Source organism: Aythya ferina (assembly GCF_964211825.1).
Source record: "Aythya ferina genome assembly, chromosome: 1".
NCBI classification, from domain to species: domain Eukaryota; kingdom Metazoa; phylum Chordata; class Aves; order Anseriformes; family Anatidae; genus Aythya; species Aythya ferina.
In genome coordinates, this window is record NC_140296.1 from 134,177,566 (window position 1) to 134,202,606 (window position 25,041).

Consider the following 25,041-nt stretch of genomic DNA (forward strand, 5'->3'; position numbering starts at 1 on the left):
TTACTGGATGGTTTTAAGGTACCAGATCCCAATGGGGTGAAATCCCTAGTTCGTGGAAGCCAGCTTTGCTTGCTGGGGGGAGATGGGTCTACCTCATTTGAGAAACACTCCGTAGCCAGTAACTTAGGCTCAGGAGATGATCTCAGTGAAGTAGTAATTTATTCGCGATTACAAGGGCGGGCATCCCACAAGCAGGAGCGTACCTACTAGTCACACAGTACTGTTTATATACTTTATTTGTCAATGACCAGGAGCAGGAGAGCACGCCTACTAGTTCCAAAACACAGTTTATATACTTCTTTGATGACAGGACCCTCCCCTGTTTTCCCACTGAGTGGGTAATCCAGGTTCACAATCTATCTGATGCTTCACAGACAATGCATGGCCTTCAGTTGCTGGCCTGTTAAACTTCAAATTTCTTTTGACTGTTTTACTGCTTGAAGTGGTAATGTTTCTTCACTTACCTGACTTGACACCGTGATTTTCACCTAATTGTTCTAAGGAGTCTGGTTGCATTTTACAAGGTTGCCTGCTAAGTTTTCTTATCACTGCAAGCATATCTCATTACCACATTTCTTACCCTTAAACGATGTAACTCTGCAAAAACATTTATATTCCCACACTCACAGACATAGTTCTCCAACTCATCCTAGGTTGGGAAAGAGCAGGGATTGCAAAAAATGAACATCCCCTCAGCTAGTTTGCCTGGCTGTAGACACACCACGTGCTAATTAGAAGCAGTCACTCCTTGGTATTGGTCACATGCCAAACTGTAGGTCTTTCTTTGAGTGCTTTGTAAGCTACCATTTCCCAGCAATTTGTAACACTCATTTACTGAATGAAGAGCAAAGTGGCGTTTTCTTCTTTCGAGGTGGCTTCTTTCTTTAAAGAACAGGTAACATCTGTTATCCCTTGGTGTGGATAATTTGTTGCCATGTAAGAAAAATAGAGGCTGTGGTTCTGGTTGCCACTAGCGCTGGTGGGGGCAGAATGGGGCACGGGGATGGTGCGCTCCTGCTCCCCATCACCTTCCTGCCTCTCCAATTGGCAGCAACAAGAAGCACCAAGTGTGGCTGTGACTTCTACCCCAGTCTTTCCTTGCCAATTTGTTCATCACAGGTAATCAATTCACACCTCAGTAGCCAAACCCTCCTGATGAGATCCCAGCTGGTCAGACCTCTCTAACCACCCCCCCCAACCCTAAAGGAGCTGGCAAAATCCTACATCTGCCACAGAAGCCCCTGATCTCTGTCCTGAGTGCCAGATTTAACTATGACATTAAATCTGCTCTCATGAATTATTCAGAAGGGTTTGGAGTGAAATTCATGTTAGAGAAATATATGTTTCAAATTTCCTGACTTTAAGAGGAGTCCTGGAGGTGTCCCCTGCAGTTACTTTGATAACAGTTTCTCTTTACAAATGATAATTGCACAATTCGAGCTTTTGTACAGTGTGGCCTTGTGAACTCTTCTCTCATATCAAAGAACAATTTTCAGATCATTTCCATAGCAAAAAGAAAGTGCTTATGGAGATAATCTGTTGGAAACACACATGCTGGATTTCAGTTTAAAACAATAAAATGCAGTCATGGAATGAGAAATCAAGTGTTGCCTAGCTGACAATATACAGAGAATAAATTGCCTAAGTATTTTAGTTTACTGAGCTGTTAGGAGTTGAAAATTGGTCCCAAGATTAGTCTGATTATCAGGATGCTTCTAGCAACAAGCACTGAAGGGGGAAAGGAGTACTTTTCTACCCTGAATCTATGAAAAAATGTAGGAAGATTGAATAATATGTCATTAACCAAGGGGGGTATTTACAGTTCTTACAAAAAACTTCCATGTATTAATATCACTTACGTGTGAGCAAACGACCTGCATGTGCATGCTGTACTCCTTAAGCATCACAGAATCTCTCAGAGCCTTGCAAACTTTAATATTGTTATAAATGAGGTCTCAACTCAATCTGAATTTTGTAATATTTATAAAACAAATATTTCTATTAGGTACAAAAGGCAAGTAAACAGCGCTGGATGTGGGGGGAGTCTACGCTCCACCAACACGCACACATGAACATCAAACATTCTAAATATAAAGAACATAGCTTTACATACTAAACACAAGTACATGTATGCCTATATATACGTACAATCAGAAAAGGTAACAAACAATCCTTTAAGTTCCATGACTTAACAGTCTCCATTTTCCACTCCTTTTCTAGATTACATACAAGTCTCCATTTTCCATTCCCTTTGAACAATATGTCTCGCTTTAAGTTGTCAAGCAACTCGGTCTTCAGGCCTTATGTATCCCGTTCTTCCTAGATCGAAGAAAAGCATATCCATCTCCTTTTCAAGGCCAATAGGCCTGGGTCAAAAGGCATGTCCAGGTCAACGGGGCATAACAGCAAAAGCCTGCTGACAACAGTCTGTGCTTCATGCTTGTCACATTTTGGGTTGGGGAGGTTTTGGACTGAACATGCTCTGTACAGAGTTAGTTCAACCATAATGCATTAAATCCTGTGTTCGTTTCGTGTTTAAACGCAATCCTTAGACTGAGTGTGCAGATCAGTGTATGTGTATGTCCATCACAGCAGACAGCCAAAGCTGCTCTGCTACAGTCTGCTGTTGCCAAATATTAGGACTTACTGCATGCCAAGTATGAGTGGGCTGACATATTCAGTGCGTCAAGGTCTTCACAAACCCATCTTGAATCACTTCTCCTTTAATCTGGCCAGCAGGGTGTCCCAAAGCTGAAGAGCAGGAGGGGGGGAGCCACCTAGAATATGTCCCAAAACATGTCCGACACATTGTTAGACACCAGCACTTGCATACTGGGTGCTTTTCTCTTGCTTCTGTGCACTTGGGCATCGCTCAGTGCAAATCAACTGCTGATTTGGTTTCTGTGAGTAAATGGTCATCACTTTCAGAGGCAATTCTCCTGGACCTTCCCAGCAGTGAACTTATCCATCAGCCTGTTATAAATGAGGTCTCAACTCAATCTGAATTTTGTAATATTTATAAAACAAATATTTCTATTAGGTATAAAATGCAAGTAAACAGCGCTGGGTGTGCGGGGAGTCTACGCTCCACCAACACGCACACACGAACATCAAACATTCTAAATATACAGAACATTGCTTTACATACTAAATGCAAGCATGCCTATATATGCTTACAATCAGGAAAGGTAACAAACAATCTTTTAAGTTCCATGACTTAACAGTGTCCATTTTCCATTCCTTTTGAACAATATGTCTTGCTTTAAGTTGTCAAGCAACTCAGTCTTCAGGCCTTATGTATCCCGTTCTTCCCAGATCAAAGAAAAGCATATCCATCTCCTTTTCAAGTCCAATAGGCCTGGGTCAAAAGGCATGTTCAGGTCAACAGGGGGCGTAACAGCAAAAACCTTCGATGGCTGTGGCAGCAGAGGGGCCCTTGGCGATGGCATAGCAGTTGGATCAGTAAAGGAGCCCACGGCTCCCTCACTGTCTGGAAAGCCACACATTTGTGATTGTGGCTCCATAGGGCTCTTAAAGGCCTCAGAGATTGCTCGCCAGGTGCCAAGCAATCCCACTGCAACCTTGTCGTTTTTAGTTGCAGAGTCCCACACCTTGACCTCAGTTTGGTCCCATATTTCAGGATCATAAACTGTCTGATTGTTAATAAGGAGAATAAGCTGTAAGGTTACCAGGACAGTCTTTGTTCCTAAGGACGTATGATTCCCCATAACGCAGAACTGCTTACCAGCAAGAGGCAGTTGTGTGCACAGGTCTGCTTCTCTCAGCTTGAGCTTCTCTCCAGCTCCAGTGTGCCTATTTCCAGCGACTTTCTGTACAAGCTTCTCTGAGCAGTTTGCTGAGTTTGCCCGAACCTATCTTCATGAGGCAATCAAAGTGCCTGTTCCCGTCCTGGTCTCCATTCTGCCAGCCTGTTCCCCTTCACTTCTTTTTCCTGCTTGTTTATTGATGTAACTTCATCGTGTTGCCTTTTTTATCTTGAGGGGAGGCTCCCCTCTTCTACCCTTCTCTCCACAGCAGTTCTTTTCAAAACAACTTTTCATTGGTCAAACAACTTTGAATGTAACAACAGCAAACACCCAGAAACATCCATGCCTTAACGGCTGGAGAATAAGAGAACCATCTGGAGAACAAGAAACCAGAGACTGCATGGGGTCTCCTGAATCACCCTTCTTTGTTCCCTCTAAACTCTTTTATATTCCTGATGACTCCATCGTTAAGAGTCTAATGTTATCTCAACCACGGGGCTTTCCAACCCCCATGGCCACATTCCCAAATCTCCCCCTTCTTTATTAATATCAACCATTTTCTCGACACAAATTACCACTCCATATATAACAAGCCTGTTGGAAGTGTTATATATGGAGTGGTAATTTGTGTCAGAAAAAATGTTGATATTAATAACGAAGGGGGAGATTTGGGAATGTGGCAGTGGGGGTCGGAAAGCCTCGTGGTTGGTGATAACATCACACTCTTTAACGATGAGGTCATCAGGAATGTAAAGAGTTTAGAGGAAATAAAGAAGGGTGATTGAGGCGATGCCCTGCCATCTGGGATTGCTTGCTTTCCCCTCTGTTAAGGCGCGGAAGTTGCGGGTGGGGGGCTGCTGGTTAGAACTGTTAACATTTATTGTTTAGTGTGGTTTCAAGTGTTAATGAAACGTGGGAAAAGCAATCACGTTTTGTTGCTTTCAGGTTTTGTTGCTTTCAGGAACCTTGTGGTGGGCAGAGCATGTGCAGAAGAAGAGGGAGACAGTCAAAGCAGCTCCTGCAGTCTGGAACATGGTGATGGGGAAGCCTTTCACCCACAAAGACCACCACAAAGAGAATTATAATATGAAGCGGGGATAGGATATCCATATGTATAGGAGTACTCAGGTTTCTTGTAAATATGTAACAGCAATGTCCTATATATATTTGGAAAGTTCGACGGTTGCGTGTGCGTGTTGGTAGAGCATAGACTCCCCGCGCGCGCCCAGCGCTGTTTACTTGCCTTTTATAAATATTCTTTTATGTTACTAAATTCAGAGTTGAGACTTCATTTATAACAGAAGGGAAGCAGGCCCCACTGAAAACACAGGGTAACAGCACAGGAAGCTGCTTTGGACAGGCACCATCTGGTGAATACCCACCAAATGATGAGGGAAATGTTGCCTTGCCACTGCGGCTGGCTGGCGGTCTCCGCCTGAGCTGTGCCAGATGTGCTCCCCTGAACACCCTACTGATGGCCTTTACCACAGTCATCACCAACATCCTCCTCATGAGGCAAGCCTCAGTCTTTAAACCAGGTATTTTGTCTGTACCTAATCCCATTTAATCCTTTCCTTGTATGTTGCGAGCAAGGCTGACTGATAAGCTGATATCAGCACATTGGTACATTTCATTCCCATGTCCTCCCTCGACCAGGACTTTGACAAGCATTTTTATTTGCTGAAGATTTTCTCCTTCATGTTGTACAGAGAGAAGCTAAAAAGATGACTGAAATACCAAGAAATCATATAGTAAAGAGAGTCAATTATTAAAAAATTAGTTATTAAAAAAATTGAATTCCCTTTGTGTCTGTTTTTTTCTCTAGCTGTACTATTAGGAGCAATCAAAGCTGACTATCATTAGTTTAATTCAGAGTGACTTCAGAATGCTGCTCTAATGCTGATCAGTGCCTGATGGTTGGGCCTTTCTCCACAGCACGATGTCTGTGAGTGCTGCAGCTGGCCAGACCTCACCAGGCTGCTGCAAAGCCCTGAGATGTTCTCTACAGGGAGGTTAGGGGAGGGATGGAGGAAAAGCAGTCTTTGAGCATGCCTATTTGTGGTGTAATTACCTGGAGTAACTAGGAAAATAAAATTAACATTCACATTTTAAAGAAAATGTACAGCATTGAAGAGGCTTTCAGGGTAGGGCATAGCTACATTACCTGAGCATTCCCTAGGCTTCCAACCTTAGATGCTATCGTGCTGGGGAAACCTGGTGTGCTAGCTCTAAGGAATAGTATGGAGCATAGAGTGGAGTGGAGACACCATGGCGAGGCTCTGTAACCAGGTGGGGACTCAATTGTTCTTGTGCACACCGAGACCGATAAGCTGCACTTCTTGCTACCCTGAGCCAAGGACTTGTCATGTTTTGACAAATGCTGTACCCTAGTGTACTTTTGCTCATTATAATATCATTATAATACCAAAACACACCTCCATCCCAAAAGCTACCCGCCTCCAAGGTACCTCTCACTGAGCATGCACTCTGAATTTCTCAGAGCCTATTACTTTAAACGGAGACAGGAGAACTTTTCACCAATCATAACTAAGATATGCTTGACTAGAGTCACTCAAGCTCCACCTAAAAGATAGAAAATAATATAAATTGGCCTAAGAGAGAGGGGATGTTAGGGAAGATACCACCATCAGGGGAGATACCATCCCGAGGAAATACAACATCCTTAGGACCTCCTGACTCCTGGGACCAGTCGATGGGCTGAGCCTCTCTTCCCCCCCCATTGGGACGCCTTTGGGTGAGATTTGAACACTTGGTTATAAATCTTTCTAGAGTCTTTGATCCTTTTAATGCGTTAATTTCTAGGCTGCGCACCTGTCACACCTGTAACACCTGTGTATTTCATGCATGCTAGCTTGCTTTTGCAGACAGCCACTATCTCCGGCAATCCAAAGAACCTATGTACCTGTTGCTGTAATAAATCACACTTGATTGCATTGCTATAGCTCTCATTAAGTGCAACTAGGGTAAGGGTGGTTATTGGTGAATCCGTGACTGTGATAGGTCAGTGTTCTGAATCCAGCCAGACCCCTAACGGTTGATGCATTAATGGTGAATCTGACTGGGCCCATAACGGTTAATCAGCTACACCCCTTAACGCAACACTATTTCTTTGTCTTTTCTTTCTCCAAGCATACTCAGTTGAAAGGAATTTCATTTCATTTCATTTCATGCTTCATTTATTTTAATTTTAAAGATAGGCACAAGACCTGAGAGTCTGAGCCCTTGGAGGCTCAGCCATTACCAGTGCCACAGGCTCTGCCATCATCCCTGCCACCAGCCTCTCACTTTGTGCTTTCACACAGCAGCAAAGAAACCCAAGAGGAAAGGGCTGCAAAACTGCTACACATCAAGTGGTTCAAATAGGCAGAGCACTGTGGGGACAGAGTTGGAGCTACTATTAAACAGAAAGATTTCAATCCAATGTAGTCTTCATGTGCTGCTCATTGCCCATCAAAAACTTTCTCTGCAGCCTTATTTTGGAAGTATAGAGCCTGGGGCTCAAGGAATTAAGCCAGCTGAATTATATTTTATTTCCTCAGTACTTGACTTATGTCCTCAGGCTTGGCTCAGTCCTTGTTCCTGCTGACCACACTACTCTGTGGATGCCACCTCAGACCCTAAGGAACGTGCTTAAGCAAGTGAATTTATCTTGAAGGGCGGTGTAATGGTGATGGTTTGTGGACAGCAAATCCTCCATTTCGGCAGGTCTGCAGGTGGACACTTGGATCTCCAGTGTTGGTAGCTTTCCCTGGTTTAATGATACGACCCCCAAAGTCAGATCCCTACAGACCGAAGTCCTGCACAGGGCAGACTGCAGAGGTGATGATAATCACCAATACTAATCCCATCCTACAGCCTTCTCCAGCAGTCCAAGTGGAGAGCAGTGGAGGAGCTCAGTTACAGACCCTGAAAAGTTGCCCCTGCCCAAAACATAGCCTGGAAGGGAGGGCTTGTGCTCCAACAGAGAAATAAACATTTATGTTACTTGGAATAGTTCATCTCAAGGGTACGCAGAGACCCAGTGGCATTTGTACAGGGATTTATTTGTATTTACAGTTCTACAGCACTGTAACAGGGACAGAAATGTTTACCCAGATCTGCTGTGCTGTTAAATTCCAGCGTGAGGGGGTTCACCACAGAGAACTGCTATTTCTGCACTGGGAGGTCTCTGTTTTTTTTCAGGCAGATTTGTGGAATAAATACAAATCAGAGATCACTGAGTCAATGCCCCTGGCAGCAGTGGCATCTGCCTGTCTTTGATAAGGATTTTTTAGTGGGAGCAAAGTATGTAGAGTGAAATTAAAAGCTCCGCTTTGTCTTTTTGTCTCACCATTATTTCATGTCTGCGTGCACGGCGGGGGGCGGAGGAAGGGGGGGAGGGGCGTCCAAAACATGGATGGATGCTCAGCACCATGGGTACTCAGCACCCTTGCCCCGCTGGGTGCTGTCTTGGCCAGGCATGAGGCAGGCAGCTTGGTGGAGGGGGGTCAAGTTTAGGCTTCACTGCTTGGACATGTACTAATGCCTCCACTTTGAATGCTGGTGGGCGTCGAACAGGTCTTTGTGCTCTGGGTCTGCAGATGGTGCTTGCCTTGTGGATAATTAAATACTTTTTATTTTTAGTTACCCCCACCCCCCACCCCCCAAAGGAAGAAAAAAAAAAAAAGGAAAAGATTTGTCTTAACATTTGTCAGCTATTAAAAAAGTGAGGGGTAGGGAGGGACCCTCAGCTATCAAGTCTGTGTTTCTAAGGGCCTGGCAGCCTGACACCTTTGAGAGCAATGCCTCTGCCTTGCACTGACTGTGGAGAGTGGAGGCACTGCCCCGAGGCTGCCTGTAACAAAACCAGAGCCCGTTCAGCAGCCACAGACCTTCACAGTGGCTCCCTTTCCCCTGCTCTCACTGCCCTGCTCCCCAGCTCACTGTGCTGGCACATCAGCCTGAGCTCAGCACGGCCATCCAAATGAGCTTCCTCACCCAGGGGGTGGTCAGGCACTGGGACAGGCTCCCCAGGGCAGTGGTCACAGCACTGAGCCTGATGGAGTTCCAGAAGCATTTGGACAATGCTCTCAGACATAGGGTCTTTTGGGTGGTGCTGTGTGGAGCCAGGAGTTGGACTCCATGATCTTCATGGGTTCCTTCTAACTCAGGATATTCTGTGATTCCATGACTGGAACAACATTATTTTGACCATGCTGCAGGGGTTCTGACCTGTCAGATGTTCACTCCCATTGCAAGATACCTCCCAAGCCACAATGAAGTTTGATATTTAGGGTTTTCTGGCAAGTTTGCAGCTAAAAATGAGGTGCCACAAACCTCCTCCATGTTCTAGGAGTGGTGATATTGTATAAACTCACTTTAGGGTAGAATAAATCTTGTGGTTAAAAATGAATGAGAACAAAATAGACAACATCTTGTTATCTGTCGACTTTCTGTTATGTTGAAGCATCTTGTTAATTGAAACATCCCGTTATCTGTCGATCCTCAGTTAGGCTGAAACTTGAGATAACTTGAGCCAACTCGGCATTCCTGCAGCTTGGAAAACAACTGATTCAGCCAACTTGGCATTCTTCAGCAAAAGGTGAAAAGCACATCATGAGGAAGACCAACAGTCTTCCTCCCAAAGACCACTGCCCATGTCCCAAAGACCCCGGCCCACAATTCTTGGGAGGCTTTGCGCAAGCACAAGGACTGATAAGCTAATTAGCATAAGAAGCAAGAGTAGGTGGGTTTAGGTAATGAATATGTATAGGCATTAATAGAACATTCATTGTTTTGCTGTATAAATATGAGATAGTTTGTTACTTTGAACATGCACATTAGGTGGAAGGATCCCCCGTGCATCCAGCACTGACAATGAAGGATACTTCGTCACTTAGAAATTTTGGCTTCAGTCTTTGAATCAGTGGGACCCAGGAGTGATGCCGTGACGGCCTAGGTGGCACCCATAAATGAAGCCTGCTATGTGTGGGGGACATGTTCAGTTTATTTTTTGCAGTTGTGAAGCAATCAAGGAAGAGGAGAAGAAAGTAATGTGTAGTCAGTGGCTCATCACAGTTTTTTATGTGGCAATTTCAAACCATGAGACAATTATTAAGAGTTGTGCAAATGCACTTTAAACAACATATTATCCAAACCAGAACTCCATTTTTCTCAATTTGCTGCTTCGTGCACTTATTTCTGTTATAAATGAGGTCTCAATTCAGTCTGAATTTTGTAATATTTATAAAACAAATATTTTTAAAAGGTATAAAAGGCAAGTAAACAGCGCTGGGTGTGCGGGGAGTCTATGCTCCACCAACATGCACACACAAACATCAAACATTCTAAATATAAAGAACATAGCTTTACATACTAAACACAAGTACATGTATGCCTATATATACGTACAATACGAAAAGGTAACAAACAATCCTTTAAGTTCCATGACTTAACAGTCTCCATTTTCCACTCCTTTTCTTGATTACATACAAGTCTCCATTTTCCATTCCCTTTGAACAATATGTCTCGCTTTAAGTTGTCAAGCCAACTCGGTGTTCAGGCCTTACGTATCCCGTTCTTCCCAGATCGAAGAAAAGCATATCCATCTCCTTTTCAAGTCCAATAGGCCTGGGTCAAAAGGCAAGTCCAGGTCAGCAGGGGGTGTAACAGCAAAAACCTTTGATGGCTGTAGCAGCAGAGGGGCCATGGCGCAGCAGTCGGATCAATAAAGGAGCCCACAGCTCCCTCACTGTCTGGAAAGCCACACATTTGTGATTGTGGCTCCATAGGGCTCTTTAAAGCCTCAGAGATTGCTCGCCAGGTGCCAAGCAATCCCACTGCAACCTTGTCGTTTTTAGTTGCAGAGTCCCACACCTTGACCTCAGTTTGGTCCCATATTTCAGGATCATAAACTGTCTGATTGTTAATAAGGAGAATAAGCTGTAAGGTTACCAGGACAGTCTTTGTTCCTAAGGACGTATGATTCTCCATAATGCACAACTGCTTACCAGCGAGAGGCAGTTGTGTGCACAGGTCTGCTTCTCTCAGCTTGAGCTTCTCTCCAGCTCCAGTGTGCCTATTTCCAGCGACTTTCTGTACAAGCTTCTCTGAGCAGTTTGCTGAGTTTGCCCGAACCTATCTTCATGAGGCAATCAAAGTGCCTGTTCCCGTCCTGGTCTCCATTCTGCCAGCCTGTTCCCCTTCACTTCTTTTTCCTGCTTGTTTATTGATGTAACTTCATCGTGTTGCCTTTTTTATCTTGAGGGGAGGCTCCCCTCTTCTACCCTTCTCTCCACAGCAGTTCTTTTCAAAACAACTTTTCATTGGTCAAACAACTTTGAATGTAACAACAGCAAACACCCAGAAACATCCATGCCTTAACGGCTGGAGAATAAGAGAACCATCTGGAGAACAAGAAACCGGAGACTGCATGGAATCTCCTGAATCACCCTTCTTTGTTCCCTCTAAACTCTTTTATATTCCTGATGGCCTCGTCGTTAAGAGTCTAATGTTATCTCAACCACGGGGCTTTCCAACCCCCATGGCCACATTCCCAAATCTCCCCCTTCTTTATTAATATCAACCATTTTCTCGACACAAATTACCATTCCATATATAACATCTTCAAGTAGCAGAGGATTGGAGGGAGTGGGAAGCCTAGCTGCAGCGCAGGCAAGGAGGCAGTTCTCAATCCCTCTTGCTAACTACAGCCTGAAATTAAATTGTGACACAGTGCCAGCAAGTGAAAACAAGGTGTGTGTGTGGGGGGGGGGGAGGGGGGGGGGGGGGGAAGTGGAGGAGAACACACCTAGAAGCAACAGCCAAGCAAAAAATCCTCTCTTCTCTGGAAAACAAAAAAAAAAAAAAAGCAAATAAAATAAAATAAACAACAAAAAGCTGCCCAATAGGTGCAAGCATTATTGCTGTGTCTCCCGCTCTTCATAATTATTTGTGGTAGGTTTCATAGGGCTTTAACATTGGCATGCTCTATTTTGTTTGTTTGTTTTGATTCAAAGATCGAAGCTGAAATTCGTTTAAGTGGTATATTCTTTATTGCAGCGCTGGATGCACGGGGGATCTCTCCACCTATCGTGCATACCCAAAGCGGAAAGCAGTCTTGAATTTATACAATCAATCTATCAATATACTACAAGCACCTATACATATTCATTACCTATCCCCGCCTTCCCTCGCTTCTCATGCTAATTAGCCTTTTGGCACCTTGCGCCTGCGTAGAGCCTCCCAAGAATCATGGGCAGGGGTCTTTGGGACGTGGGCAGGGGTCTCTGGGAGGAAGACCCCGAGTCTTCCTCACAGTGTACTTTTCACCTTTGGTCAGGAATCTGCTGAGTTGGCATGTTTCTTAATTGCAAGAGCTGGTTGTTGCTAATTCTTCCGTTTGTTGTATCTTTATAATGAATTCCAGTGTCCAGTTTTGAGATTTATAGTCCTTACATTTGTTTCTCTGTCCGTCTGCCGCTTCCTTATCATGAGTTCCAGTGTCTTGTTTCGAGATACACAGTCCTTGTCTGGGGATTGTCCTTGCCTCCCCAATGCCTCCCTAGTACCTCCTTAATATTGTCCTTGTCTCCCCCATGTCTCCTTAATCAGTTTGTTTGTTTGTTTGTTTGTTTTTATTGAAGTTGTGCTCTTCCACCTGCCAGAAACCAGATAGCTTCTGCAAAGGACCTAACCTCTCATTCTTTAATTGCTACATTTATACAGTGATTTATAAACAGTTTGGCAGACTGGGCCTACTGCTCTCGTCCCAGCATTGGACCAATGCCTGAATGCACAGGTCTAAATGCAAAGCCTGCAAGGCTGCCAGCACATCTGCAGCAGCAGCAACTGCATCTCTCAGCCCGCGGCAAGTCTCCTTCCAGTAACCTGCCATGAGCAAGAACCCAAAAATTTTAAGATGGTGTTGGAGAAATAGGTGCTGGTTGCTTGCCCTCGCCTCTGCAGAAACTGGCCAGGAAAGGCTCACAGTAGTCCTGACCAAGGCAAACTGCACCCCTTCAGCAATGAATGGCATGACAACTGTTAAATTGTCAATCGAGTTTAATGCATCATAAAGAAGTAAAACTACATTGGCATATATAAGACAAACACTTTTTTTTTTTTTTTCTATGCACACTATCCACTGGACAGTCCCCTTTTCAAAATAACTACTTTTAACAGTCCAAGACACTTCTTCAGAAATTCTTCACATATTCAACTTTCCACGCTTTTCTTTTTTTTTCTTTTAATTTGTCTGAGAAGGAAAAAAGAAAGTTAAACCTGAAAACATTTACATTGCAAGCCACATTAGAATGCATAATTGGCATACAATAACCAATGTATAACAATTGTGTTTTATTTAGTTCACTTTGTTCATCAATAAAAGAATATAAAAATCTTGTTCAACCGAGTGTTGTGTATTAAAATAGATTTGTATAGTACTGCACAGTTTCTCCCGGAGTTGTGAAAATGGTTGAAGGGACCATGTGCTGCCTAGTGATGGGCAACAGAACAAACCAGTCCCCCACTTGTTTTTTTTTTTTGTTTGTTTTTTTTTTTTTTTGTTTTTGTTTTTGTTTTTTTTTTTTGTTTTTGTTTTTGTTTTTGTTTTTTGTTTTTAAATAAAAAAGAGAGAGAGAGTGAGATTCGGCACCATGTGATAATGCTAACGTGAGACACTAGCTTCATGCCATGCTCTGGTGGCTTCTCACTTTCCTTAAGTATCTGTTGTGCTAATTGATGAAGAACTCAAATGACAGAGACAATCATATCTGGTGGGGGTGACACTGAGAAAAAACGGGGTGCCCGTCACTCACTTCCCAGGCTGGCAGTGGGGCTGTGGGAATGGTGGGTGGCCTGCAGGGGGCTGGTGGACCCTGACAGGATCAGGAAGACTAGCTAGTAAAACAAGCAGGCGTGCAAGGGTTTTCTCAGGCTAATGCCAAATGCTTCCCAAATGTGCTAAAAGCCAACAGAATCTTAAAAAGAAATTGTTTCCAAAAAAAACCTGAAAAAAGTAACCCCCCAAAACAGCCTACAAACCCTTACGATCTGCCGCTGCCTGTCACTCCCCAAGAACTCTTGATATTATCCAGTAACAACCCCTTGAGGCAGTTTTTTTTTTCCTCTACCATTTCAGCAGATATTTCTGCAAGCAAAAAGGAAAAAACAACAATAATAATAAAAAAAATACATACGATACCAAAAGTTACATACTTTTAACAATAAAAATGCAGTACAAAAATGTAAAGTTAACTTTTTGGCATATTATCTGTACTGTCAATAAACAAAAAACAGATTTTTTTTTCTTAAAAAAAATAAACTAACAAAAAAGAAAACCTCCAAAATAACCTCTTTAAAAAAAACAAACCCAACCTGCCAAGGATATCCACTATTAAGGTTTATGCTAAATCTTGCACAAAAACTCCATGAGAAAAATACACCAATAGCAAAATAAGTAAAAAGGACCTGCAAAAAAGTAAGGAGTTTTACAGTCACACTTTTTTAAATACTTAGGAACGCATATACAGAAGCATCAGCATGAAAATACTTCAATATTTTACTAGAAACGCTAACTTCATACAGTTTCTTTATTTAAATATCTGCAATTCTCAACTCTAATAATACTGGAAAAAAATGACCTTTTGTTTTGAAGGCTCTTTGAGTGTCCATTCTGGTCAAAACAGCCCCAGCTCCTGCTCGCCCGAGTCAATGGAGCCAACTTTGTTCCTTTGATAAGAATCCATGTCAAGTGTCCATAGCTTGGTTTCTTTTGATATCACCAGTCTCCCTCCCGCAGCTTTCAGCCCAACTACGTCCCCACTAGCTCACTAACTCTTTGCGTTTTAAATTTTCCCCTTCAAGCAGAACTGCAAAACTGCCTGTCTCCCCACAAAAAGGATATTCCACTTTCTATCGGCTGTACTCTTCCTGTTCATCCTCAGTCATAAATACATTAAGGCCAACATAACAAAAAAATCTCATCAGCACTGAAGGTCTCGGCAAACACATAACCACATCCTGCTCCCTGTGAAGCAGCCGCCACAGTGGCCTACAAACTGGACCTTGCTTGTTCCTTGAGAGTTCTTACGTGTACAAAACCCCAGATTGTTCCTTCGCTCCTTTGTCTCAGTTTAATCTCTCCTTTGCGCATGGGTGTAAAGTTTCTCTTCCCCCTTCCTTGTCTCTGGTGCAGCCGGCTCTGTCAGTTGTTGCCCTGTGACTGCTGCAAGGCTTTGTGCATGGCAGCAGAGGCAGAGGAGGGTTTGATCCAGGGGACGGTGAGCAGGGAGGAGGTGGTGGTGGTTGTCATGGTAACCTGAATCATCTGCTCATTTTGGATCAGTCTAATGAGGGTTTTGAGACGTTCCAGTGATGACTGAGTCCCTTTCTGCTGGGCCAACAGGCTGGTTTTTCGCTCTAAGCATTTCTGTCAAAGAGAAGGGGAGAGAGAAGGGAAGACTGAGAATACATTCAAATCGGTGTCAAACATCTCTCCAAACATCCTTTTGTGTCTCGAGTGCACATCCTTCTTGAAGTATATTCTCCTCTGGGGATAGCAAAAGCATGGCTTAACGAATGGAGCAAAAACAGTGTCACATCCACTGCAGCAGCTAAGGTAACAACACTCTTCCACGTCCAAATGCATGCAGAGGGCGTTTCTGACCTTGTCCTGTATGCAGAAATGCCTTCTGCACTCCAGACAGGTTGTCAGCCTGGGACTGTAATAGCTGTATTACTGGAAAGCCACAAAGCCACCAGTGAGGTCTCTCAATCTCGCCCAATGGCACTGACAAAGATTTGAGGGATAAACCTCACCATGGTGCATTTTGTGCCTGCGACAGATTTTATGGAATTGGTACTGTGAAAGTAAGCTGTTCTCTCTAAACATGGTGTCAATAAATTTCTGGTGGAAAACTTAGAATCTAAGAATCTTATCTATCTTATCTATTATATTATCTTATATGTTATCTATCTTATCTATTAGATTAGAATCTTAGAATCTAATCTATTATACCACAACAGTCACAAGAAAACCTTTTTATTGTGGGGTGGCCAAACTGCACCCCACCATCACTTGAAATGTTTCACACAAACTTACATGAAAATGAGCATGAGAGCAGGAGCCAAACAAAAGCATCCCAAATCTCCCTCTTCTCCAAGAGGAGATGAGAAAGAATCACTAAATCTCCCTCCTCTCCCCAACTGCTGCAGCTACCATCCCATCCACTGAACACTGGCTGGCCCATGAGGGACTATGTCAAGTACCAAAAACCAGAGCCTGCCTGCTAGATGGAAGGGGATGGTGGCCTCTCTATCACCTGACACCTCCCAGTTTCTTTCTCCTGTTGGTCTCAGAGTTTTGGCAAAACTGGTGACTTGTCCACAGATTGGTCCCCTTTGGCTACAGTGGGGTGGGGGAGTCTCCAGCTCTGGAGAAGTGGCAAGAGCTCAGCTGAAAGTCAAGTTGTTCAAAAAGACACTGTGTGGAGCTGCTCAGAGATTGGTGTACACAGGTGAAATGTCAGGTGAAAGATAAATCACGTTCTGTCTGTACCAAATAATACCATTTTACCTGGGGGGTATATGCAAGTTCTCTCTTTAATTTAAATCTCTTTTAAGGAAAATATCAGAAATGAAACTGCTGTGTGCTGGAACACCTTCAATTGCTTTTCTCCTTTCAAGTGGACATATCTCCAATAAATGTAACCATTGTCTGATATTACCATTTAAAAAAGACTGTCTCCCTCTAAAAGATCCTGATTCTGCTTAGGTAGAAAACTTATGCTTTTGACAATAGTGACATATAAATGATAGCTGAATGCATCCCCACATGCCTTTAATTTCATGAACACCTCATGCTACTGTACCCTCTGAAGCATTGGAGATATTCCATACATCAGAGTCACTTCTTCATACATGTTTATTTCCATTTGTGGTGGTGGTGACTATGCACAGTTACCAGTTACAGGGAATATTCCCCACTGTGATGCCTTTTAATAAATCAATACTTTTCCTTCTTTATTTTAAATGCAATAAATATTTTAGTATGCCTCCTCTGGATAATTGCAGTGGTAAAGCAAGTAGTGACCAGTTACTCCTGCAGCTGCCACTTTGATTTTTCCAGGGTAAGAAAGTTTCAAATATTTATTGAGCCTGCCATGCAAACTAACAGCTACCGCTTAAGAGTGGGCCTGAGGTGAGCTAGCCCCAGATAAGCTCCTTCCTCCATGGAGGACAGGGATTGATTATAGCTTTGATTTCAGCCCACTCATTATTGCCAGAGACTGGTCCTCATAGCACAGTATGCATGGAGACATCTCCAGCAAACAGAGTTGTGAATCTGTTTTCACTCATGGAGAGGTTGTAACACCATTTATCCTCTAAGACAAATAAGGATGGCTATTTCTACCCCATCTCAGGAGTTCTGGAGCTGATGGACAAGCAGCTACCAATGGAACACATGCTTGTGACTGATCTTTCACCTGGAGAATGGAAATGCCTTAATGTCACTGGATAGATCAGAGCTGTGTAAGGCACTACGAGGAAGGCAGGCACAGTTTGTGTTTTTATGTGTGCAACAGGACTTCAGTCACCAGTGATTTCTCCTCCTCAGGCTGCCCAAGCAGTTTGCTTTTGTGTATAAAGCAAGTCCACATGTTTTTCCTCACACAGAAGTGTATGCATGCTTCAACATCTAGCTTTGGAGCATAAACATTTTTCTAGCCACAAAATACCAGTTTTTCAAGCATAAATTCTTTATAAACATCTCTGTGGGAGACTGTCCCCAGTAAGCAGTCCTACCTTTACTGCATTGTTGAGAAGTCGATCTTTTTCTTCTAACTGTCTATGCTCACTCTTCAGCTCACTGCTTCTCTTTAATAACTTCTGTTTCTCTTCTTCTTTGACTATGGAACAATAACATTAAGGATGCAAAAGTTAAGAAAAGGCCATATACCAAAACTGTGTTTGACACCACAAAGCAGAAGCATGTGTTTTGAAAGGTGAGCTTAAGGTCTCAGAAGCCTTTTGTCAGCAAGTACAGATGGCTAAATCTGGAGTTTCTGTTTGCATGTCAACAACTAGCATGCAGGACAACCCAAAAGCTATCATGCACCTTTAAGATGAACTAGAAACAACCCTTGGACCACATGTGACCCTGGAAGTCTTCAAGAAAGAGGTGTAGGGTATTTAAGAACTGGTCAGCTACCTGGTTCAGGTTCAGTGACCCTGGGTGAAAAGCACAGATCAAAACAATGCCATACTTCTGAAAAGCTCCTTACAAATACACTCTAATGCCAAACAGCCAAACAGCCCATTGTAAAAGTGCAACAGAGAGCAAAACAAGAGTAATGGCCAATGTATAATAATACACCATCTGATACTAATGACTGTGATACCAAATAATAACAAAACAATTATAGACTGGTATTACTGTAGTACATGAGATACTAATCTGGCATCATGCTACAGACCCGACTGTACAGCTCTGCTTAGCCTGACCATGTCTCTCTGCCTCCTAGCCTGACATAATTCTGCCTCAAAATCAAAATCCCATTTTTAGCCCTGTTCCCAGGAAGGCACCACTTCCATTATAGCCTCCTCCACTGAGTGAAATTCCTCTGAGATCAATCTCAGATTCCTCAAAGAGCAAAGATGGAGAAGGAGCAGAGAGAGAGAAGGGAAGAGAAAGTCACCTACTGTTCTCAGCCATAGCCTCTTATGGCCCTTTGATTAATACTACCATGATAACTGGTAGCATTACAACACTACTTTAGTATCAGTGCCACGAAGGATTCAAATGGTATCGCCCATCACGAGCAGAGAATCGCTTCTCAAAAGCTGCGTCAATCCCTACCTGTTTTATGAGTAACATAGGAGTGAACAATAGCCAGAGTTCCAGTCCATGGCACATTGTCATCTTTCTTTAACACCTATAAGCCCAGGAAACAACAGAAAGTTAGGACCTCACAAAGGCACACATTAATGTTTTTCTTCCTCCAGCCTCACAGCTCTGCAAGACCTGTCTCTAGGGTCCCTGTCTCAGAATTCACAAGCTGAGAAGTAATGAGATAATAATTTGAGTAGCACCCTCCACTGGGGATCACTCCTTTTCACATCCTTGTACCTACCAAACAGTGCTAAAGGGGGTTGCAAAGCCTCTGCTTTGTGTTGCCACGACGAGAAGACACTCTTCAGCCCTTGACAAGCAGACCTCCACACTGGTGGAGTATACAGAAGCATTGTGGATGGTCCACAGGAAAACATGACTTTGCAGACCTAATCCTAGGCTGCTCTCCTCTCTATAACTATGTGCTAGAATTTCCCTTTGACATTTTCAAAGGAACGTAACAGTGATTTCAGTGCTAAACACAAAGAACTCTAAGGCACAAAATCTAACCCTCCACTCTACAGTTAAGTGACACTGCGCTGTTTTAGTAATTGTTTTACTGTTCCTGCAATCAGCATTATTCACAGCAACTAAACAAATTAGCATTTCTGACATAGCTATGATCAATAACTATCATGTAATAAATATGATTTAAAGAAGATGAAGCACACTCCTTACAGCTTTCAGATCTACTGGTGAAGTGTCTGCTTCTGACACTGTGTACTCATACATAATGTTTACATTACTTGTTTTGCAATCTACATGCTGGTGACTTTCTTGTAAAGAAGAGAAACAAAGGAAATGGAGAGACACTTTCAATCTTTTTCCAGGACAAACCTCAGCAGATACGATTACGGTGAAGAGATAATAAAAATACCAGAAATAAATGCTGCAAACTTTATTAAAACATCCTCAGTAGTAGCTAATATGGTCCCCTAAGCTGTGACCATAGTTTAGTTTAATTTAGTGGTACACAGATTAAAGGTTTTTCCTATTTTCTCTTCTCAGTGTGCTATGCTACAAAGCTGGTGAAGGGCCTGGAACACAAGTCCTGTAAGAAGCAGCTGAGAGAACTGGGATTGTTTAGTATGGAGAAGAGGAGGCTCAGGGCAGACTTTATTGCTACCTACAACTACCTGAAAGGAAGGTGTGGGGAGCTGGGAGTCGGCCTCTTCTCACAGGTAATTAGTGATAGGACCAGAAGGAATGGCCTCAGGTTGTGCCTGGGGATATTTAGGTTGGAAATTAGGAGACATTTCTTCTCAGAAAGAGTAGTCAGGCATTGGAACAGGTTGCCCAGGGAGGTGGTAGAGTCACTGTCCCTGGGTATGTTCAAGGAAAGGTTGGACCTGGTGCGTAGGGACATGGTTTAGTAGGTGACATTGTTGGTAGCATGATGGTTGGACCAGATGATATTGGAGGTCTCTTCCAACCTTAATGATTCTATGATTCTATGTCCCATGTAGCTTACCTTCTGTTGGCACTTTGGACAGACCCAAACCCCCTTGGGGGCAGTTTTGAGGGGTGGGTCCAAGCAGTTGAGGTGATATGCCCTGGGACATGTGCCACAGGGCTGCAAGTTAATGCCACGCTTGCAAGCAGTGCAGTGTTCATCGTGGTGGATCTCATTCTACAAGAGAGGAGAAAGAATGGCTTGGGTCAATTCAACCCATTGAGCACTTCTCCCTAGGCAGCACTCACAGCCAGCTAGGCTCATTCAAACACAAAATCTACGTGTCAGAAGCACCCTGGCAGCTGTAGAAGGCAACAGATATAACGGTGTATGACAGCAACAAATACAAATAAACAAGACAGAAGTGAGTTCCCTAAATTGATATAGATAGAAAAATAAAAATCAACTAATCAAACACAGGAAGGAGTCAACTAAATAGCCAGTTTGTGATGTTAGAATTATTTCATTTGTTCTTGATAAAATGTCACTCTGACACATGTATCAACATGGGCAGCTCTACTTTAAAGCGTGGGTAAAAGTCAATATGTGGATTACTTGTTCTTCAAGTCCAAGGCAGAAGGAAGCAAGCAAGCAAAAGTTTCTGGGGAAAAAGCAGTTCCATGTTTTATGCATGATGCCTCAAAGAGCAGTTAAGAATACAGTGTGCTCGAGTATAGCTTTTCCCTACGTACCCTCCTTTTGTGAACTCCTCTAGAGGGCTCGGCTCCTCTGTCCCTCTGTTCTCCCTTTTGCTAATTGTTTTCTGTTCAGACTCTAACAAACTATCTCCAACAAGACTGATTAATACTTTGTCTGAAGCAATCTATAACATGAACTAAGACTCATCAACAAAGTTACAATGTAATGTAGTAAATAGCTATGCTAATCTGATGGCAATGCTAATTACTCTTTGTATAATTAAGTGCATTTTAACAGAGACCGATTTTGAAACTTTTATGGTTTGTGAAACATTACAAAGAAAATCTAAATTTTCCTAATATTTTTCCAGCAAGGAGAATAATAATGTTGTATCTTTGTTAATTCCAAACATATATTTTCACTTTTAGGGTTATTAATTATAATGTTTCATGATAATTTTAGTCAGGTTTACATCTTGAATTTGAAATCAGTCCTGTCAAAACCAAATCAAACCAACAAACAAAAAACCCAACTCTCCAAGTATTACTGTTTAAAAATTATCTACTCTAAATTTTTAAATGCAAACTAAAGAGATTTAATACATATAACCTATAATGGTCATTCATTTTTCTTAAAATATTCATTAAAAAAAAAAAAAAAAAACACAACAAAACAAAACAAAATATCTGGAATAGCACTTTCTCATTTAGGGGATTCTACAAAGGGATTAAACTCAAGCTGTGTATATGCAAGCCTTTAAGATTCTGCCTCTGAAATTGTAACTCTGAGGTGCAAAGATTTACATAAATGAGAAATATTTCCCGAAAGTAGTATGAAAGGCAAAGAGAATACTGCAATTCTGTAGTAGAGACTACAATAATCAGAAGAAAGATCTGAACTACACAGTGATGAAAAAAGACACTGGTAAATACACAAATTTTGCTACACATACCTTCCAGAATGGATCCTCATTTGCTAGCATGTGAAAGAAGGGTAGAGAACAGATTAGTGGGAAATATATCGCTGCAATGAATGCTAGTTCTCAGCTATGGGAGAGATTTTAGTCAAGCTGTGAGGTGGGACATTGTCAAAATTAATGCGATAAATTCTTTTCTTTGGGCAGAAAAGAATGCAATTACAAACAGGAGAATGAGCAGCAGCAAGTATTTCTCAAATTGAGATTTTAAAATTTACATTGCAGGAATCCAGCACCCAAAGGTCTGATAATATGAGAAGCACAGATACTATTTTCAGTTTTCAAAATGTTTACTGTGGAGCTCTTCTCTGTGTGTCACTGGTCTGAAAGTCTTTCTTAAGGACTTCAGCTTGCTGAGTGTTTAACAATCTGGCCCTGAACCAGCAAGGCACTTAAGCAAGTGCTTAACTTGGAGTACAAAAGTGGTACCACTGACTTACTGTTAAATACGCTTAAATGTTCAGCTGATTCATGGCCAAAGTGTTCAGCTACTTGTGGGAGAGTTCTGTGTTATCATCAGCTCTTTATCATCAAGCTTCTCCCACCCAAAATGCTACTGTTTTCCGACCTTCTGATGAACTGAGCTCTGGTGATTGCATTCACAGCTTGATAGGAACAAGAAGCACCAGAGCTCTCTGGAAAACAGGCCAAGCCTTTCATAAAAATATTTGTGACATTGATCATACTTTGATCCAAAAATAAAAATGGAGAAAATTTTAACAGCTTTATGGAAACTGCACAGTAGCTTGTGATTTTTGCTGCTGACTCATAAGAGACAGGTACATGCTGTTCCAGTGACAAACAGCTGATGGAGAGGCCTTTCTTTGGATTGGATTGGTGACAAATAAACTCATATTTCTGTCCTTAGCTCCTTTGGTTCCCTCCCTGACCACAACTGGGAATACAGCTGTCCCAGTGTGAGCCCAGCAACCTGTGAGTTGCACACATAGAATATGCAGACACAGAGACACCATGCTCACACACATGTGAAAAGAGGAACATAGCAAAGGAACAGCTTCACCTAAGTTGGACCAAAGGCCCAAGGTCCTTTGCTAAGCGCATCTAACTCTGCTGCTCAGGCAGAGTACAAGAACTGGACAAGCACAGCATAATTTTTTAAATAAATTAGATTTTTTTTTCAAAAATTATTTTTCATAAATCACTATTATTATTTTTTAAATACTCCAGAAGTATCTTCCCAAATGCTAGCAGTCTGTAGTTTATGGGTTTCCCTAACCTGGAGTTTGCATCTTCATCTTTACATTTAACAGACTTAGATAGATTTTTCTTCCATAGATTTACCTGCCTTTCCCAACAATTGTAGCTTCCTTTGGCATTCAGTTCCATAAATAACCACAGACTTATAAAATCTGCAGATGTCACTACATACACAAATACACACAGAGAGATCCATGGGTATATGACACCACGATTACTCAGGGGGCATAAATGTTATTCAGATAAACAGAGGCTTGATAATTTAAGAGTCTTTTCTACAAATGATGTATGTCAGGGGATGTGCCCTCATTTCAGGTAAGACATTTTCAGATAAATGAATCCTGTTTAATTGACATTTTGCTGAAAATTTACAAGAAATGTTCTCTTCTGTATTTCTGGAAATTACAGTTGTTTCTTGTACTTCATAGAGGTATTTTTAGTTTGTTTATTTCTCTTTTCAGCTCAGTTTTATTGTAAAGTTCTAGACATTTTAAAGTATGTCAAACTATGCTTTCTAGTTAAAATTAAACCAAAGATGGATTTTTTAAAGGAGTGTTTTATAGCAGAAGGGGCAGACAGCTATGCACTAAAGGCAGACAGCTACACCTCTGTTATTTCAAGCTGTCTGGGACTGCATCTGCCTTTGGTCAGAGCTTACATCACATTGTGCACAACGGTGCCCAGTGCATGTAAGTAATTACAACCTCCAGAGGTGGGGGGTCTGCTCTAAGGAAGTTCAGCGTAAAATTGACAGAATCTGCAGAACCCCAGCACAGATTCTGGAAACTGGACGAACCAAAGATACAGGAACCAAATAGGAATTAACAATTAAGGAGAGAGTGCAGTGGCTTCCAAGCAGCTCAGTGACAGGCACATTGCTGGAACTATGTACCCTGCCTCCTTCCTTGCAAATCAAATGGTAAACGTGGATGAAAGAAGGTCAGAGATGTCAAATCCTAACTTAAAAGAAATCTATGAAGGGGCTAGAAGCATGGCTTGCAAACATTGCCATTCCCTCCAGATATGTGTTTACCAGGGAAAAACAAGTGGTATGATAAGACAAATAAAAATTATAATTTTAATTTTCAGGCTAAAACTGAGCTGAGAGTAACATTCTTTGAACTAGAGCTTACACGAGGATGGGCTCCTGCTAAGAGGCATGTCGTCATAGCTGTTTACCGTGTAATAACCTCTCCTGTCCTCTGACACCACATGCACTTGAGGCATATGGTAAGTAGGCCAATTGTCTGCATCTAGCACATGAAGTTTTGAAAGTAGAGAAGCACCGTCACATTTAAGATGGCGATCCTGTGGTGCAGGAATGCAAGGCAAGGCCAGAAAGGTGACTAACACTAAACATGACATTTGACAGGCATACCAAACAACCACTGAAAAACTGTCAAAACTTCAAGACTTAATTGAAATTATTCCTATAAATACTCCTAAAATGGAAATAATATTTGAATCTGAAAAACGCCTGCATTCCCTTACTTTTAATGCACAACAACAGAGCCCAAGTTAAGAAGGCAGCACAAGGGCAAGGATATAATCACACTTCTCTATTTTTCTTCTCTTCTGAAATGCAACTAAAGTTTCTTGCATTGTCTCTTAAATTCCTACATGGGCCTCATCTAAAGAATTAAATTGCACTTAGTGTTGTCCTTGTTTCATCTCCCACTTCTCAACCCTTTGCCTTCTCTAAATGTTGCACATTTTTCCATGAATGCGCTCTTCTCATGAGCTATTCATCATCTTCACCAAATGGATCCTCTGAGCTGTTCTTTCTCAATGCTTTTACCATGAAATTTTCATTTTCTGAAGTTCTTATAAATACAAGGTTGGAAGGCGTCTTCAAGGCCATCAAAGCTAGTTTTATGTCTCCAGCTCTTGGACTGAGAAAAACTGTGGTTTTCAGCAGTTGTTTTTAAAGCAAAAGATGTGGTATATTTCTAGCCCTTGAGGATGGACAACAGCTTCTTAAAGTTGACAAGAAGAGGCAAACGAAAAGTCCAGAATATAATTTTTTTAGAGCCCAATTTTTCAACACGTTTTTAAGTAGTTGGAGTTGGCAATACTCTCTTCTTGAATCAGTCCT

At 42.2% G+C, this 25,041-nt stretch overlaps 2 protein-coding genes across 6 annotated transcripts in view; one reads left to right on the forward strand and one right to left on the reverse strand.

The window, feature by feature from the left end:
- Positions 1 to 25,041, forward strand: part of LOC311429702 (rho GTPase-activating protein 8-like) — a 144,127-nt gene that overhangs the window by 107,595 nt on the left and 11,491 nt on the right. Inside the window, exons 12-13 of one of the 2 annotated variants that reach the window (XR_014688356.1) lie at positions 19,669 to 19,841; positions 24,036 to 24,176. Coding sequence is in view for 1 of the 2 variants with exons in the window: in XM_084505849.1 (XP_084361975.1) it covers positions 19,669 to 19,692 (24 nt within the window). In the remaining variant the exon portion in view is untranslated. Of the gene's footprint in view, positions 1 to 19,668; positions 20,077 to 24,035; positions 24,177 to 25,041 lie in introns of those variants that run through there. The other variant, XM_084505849.1, reaches the window with a different exon arrangement.
- PHF21B (PHD finger protein 21B) overlaps positions 9,755 to 25,041 on the reverse strand; it is a 179,497-nt gene continuing 164,210 nt past the window's right edge. For all 4 annotated transcript variants that reach the window (XM_084505839.1, XM_084505840.1, XM_084505837.1 and 1 more), the window contains 5 exons: positions 21,705 to 21,727; positions 20,132 to 20,290; positions 18,628 to 18,703; positions 17,574 to 17,677; positions 9,755 to 15,198 (listed from right to left, as the gene is read on the reverse strand). In XM_084505839.1, coding sequence (XP_084361965.1) covers positions 14,974 to 15,198; positions 17,574 to 17,677; positions 18,628 to 18,703; positions 20,132 to 20,290; positions 21,705 to 21,727 — 587 coding nt within the window. In that variant the 3' untranslated portion in view covers positions 9,755 to 14,973. The remainder of the gene's footprint in view (positions 15,199 to 17,573; positions 17,678 to 18,627; positions 18,704 to 20,131; positions 20,291 to 21,704; positions 21,728 to 25,041) is intronic.